Raw genomic sequence first — 1732 nt, 5'->3', positions numbered from 1 at the left:
TATTATATATTTTCTATATTATATTCATTTCATTAAAGAAATTTGTGACATAGGTTTATATCAACTGTTTCTATTTTAATGATGCAATAATATTCCATTTTGTCTGTACTGTGGTATTACTTAGCCATTTCTCTCCTGATAGATATTTGTATTTTTTATTATGACATTGCTGCTAGGGCATTTACAGATATTGTGTGCGTGTGTTATACACTCACACACACTTCTGCAGGGACAGTCATAGGTAATTTTCATAATATTGCAAGTTAAAGGGATTCCATTGCTGAAACATTTAAATTATCTTGCCAAGTTCCACCTGCCCTCCCCTGAGCTAGTTTGGGCTTCCCTACAGTACAGTAGTCTCAGGGCAGTCAGACCTCTCATAAGGTGGCTAACAACTTCAAGAACAAGGATGTAAGCCAACAAAATGGAAGACATGTCACTATTTCAGACACAGTTAGTTTGAAACTTTCTCTTCCCTGCAATATTCCAAGGTCTCTCAGAACTCCCACAGACCCTCGCACATGAACCTACCATTGCAATAGGCAAAACCCCCAATCCAGCTGCAGTTCTGTGAGTGACTTTTCAGTTAATGACTCTTAGCTATTTGGGGCTTCTCTTGTTTCCTCTAAAGTCCCTTTCTCCCTTTTTGTTTTAGAAATTACTGAAACTTTATACAATATTAGGAATTCTCACAGTTTGTATATATTTTCCCTAATATACATTATATAGAGTAATCAGGAGTTTAAATAAAAAGGGTTTTAGAAACTCTTAAGAATGCAATAAGAAGAAAATGACATAGTAAAAATGAAAGGGAGAACTGAAACTGGGAAATTCCTCTGAAACAGAGAGGACCATCCCATATAAATAGCCCATCCCCATGGAGCCAGGACATTCACATTGCAGACCTTTGCAGTCTGTGCAACCTTGCATAGATTGTAGGCAGTGCTGTTCTGGTTGTCATCATGAACAACAGGTGCCTCCTCCAACTGGCTCTCCTGTTGTGCTTCTCCACCACAGCTCTTTCCCTAAGTTACAACCTGCTTCGACTCCAACAGTTCAACAGCAGTGTGGAATGTCAGAAGCTGCTAGAGCAGTTGAATGGAAGGCCTGCAGACTGCCTCAGTGACAGGATGGATTTCAAGATCCCCAAGGAGATCAAACATCCACAGCAGTTCCAGAAGGAGCACTCTGCCTTTGTCATCTATGAGATGCTCAAGGACATCTTTCATGTTTTCAAAAAAGGCTACTCTAATCCTGACTGGAATAACACCATTGTCACAGACCTCCTTCACAAACTCCATCAGCAGACGGACCTCCTGAACACAATGGTGGTAGAGAAACTGGGGGAAGAAAACAAAAAACAGGCATACTCCATGATTATCCTGCGCCTGAAGAGTTACTATGTGAGGATCCGGATGTACCTGGAGGCCAAGGAATACAGCAGCTGTGCCTGGAGAGTAGTCAGAGATGAACTCTACTGGAACTTCTCCTTCATTAACAGACTTACAGACAAATTTCAAAACTGAAGATGGCCCAGTAGGCACCACGTCTGGACCAGACAATGAGTTCAGGCATTCTTCAACCAGCAGAGGCTCATTCAGTGACAGAGAGCAAATGGGGTGCCTTGACAATAGATGTTTTTAACTTTTTAAATTAATTTATGAATTAAGTTATTTCATTATTTATTTAAATATTTACATTGGAAAATAAATTATTTATGATGCAAAAATCC

General features: G+C 39.8%; 1 protein-coding gene across 1 annotated transcript; it reads left to right on the top strand.

Annotated features, from left to right (window-relative positions):
* Positions 1-962: 962 nt before the first annotated feature.
* LOC101975998 (interferon beta) lies at positions 963-1526 on the top strand. The gene has a single exon (XM_005335924.2). It carries the CDS (start codon positions 963-965, stop codon positions 1524-1526), a length of 564 nt encoding a protein of 187 aa, XP_005335981.1.
* The last annotated feature ends 206 nt before the right edge of the window (positions 1527-1732 follow it).

This window comes from Ictidomys tridecemlineatus, chromosome 4 (genome assembly GCF_052094955.1).
Source record: "Ictidomys tridecemlineatus isolate mIctTri1 chromosome 4, mIctTri1.hap1, whole genome shotgun sequence".
Taxonomy (NCBI): Eukaryota; Metazoa; Chordata; class Mammalia; order Rodentia; family Sciuridae; genus Ictidomys; species Ictidomys tridecemlineatus.
The sequence above is the reverse complement of the archived record's forward strand: the minus strand, read 5'-3'. Positions and strand labels throughout refer to the sequence as shown.

Excerpts from the sequence above, each read along its gene's own strand:
- LOC101975998 (XM_005335924.2), top strand. The coding sequence starts at position 963 with ATGAACAACAGGTGCCTCCTCCAACTGGCTCTCCTGTTGTGCTTCTCC.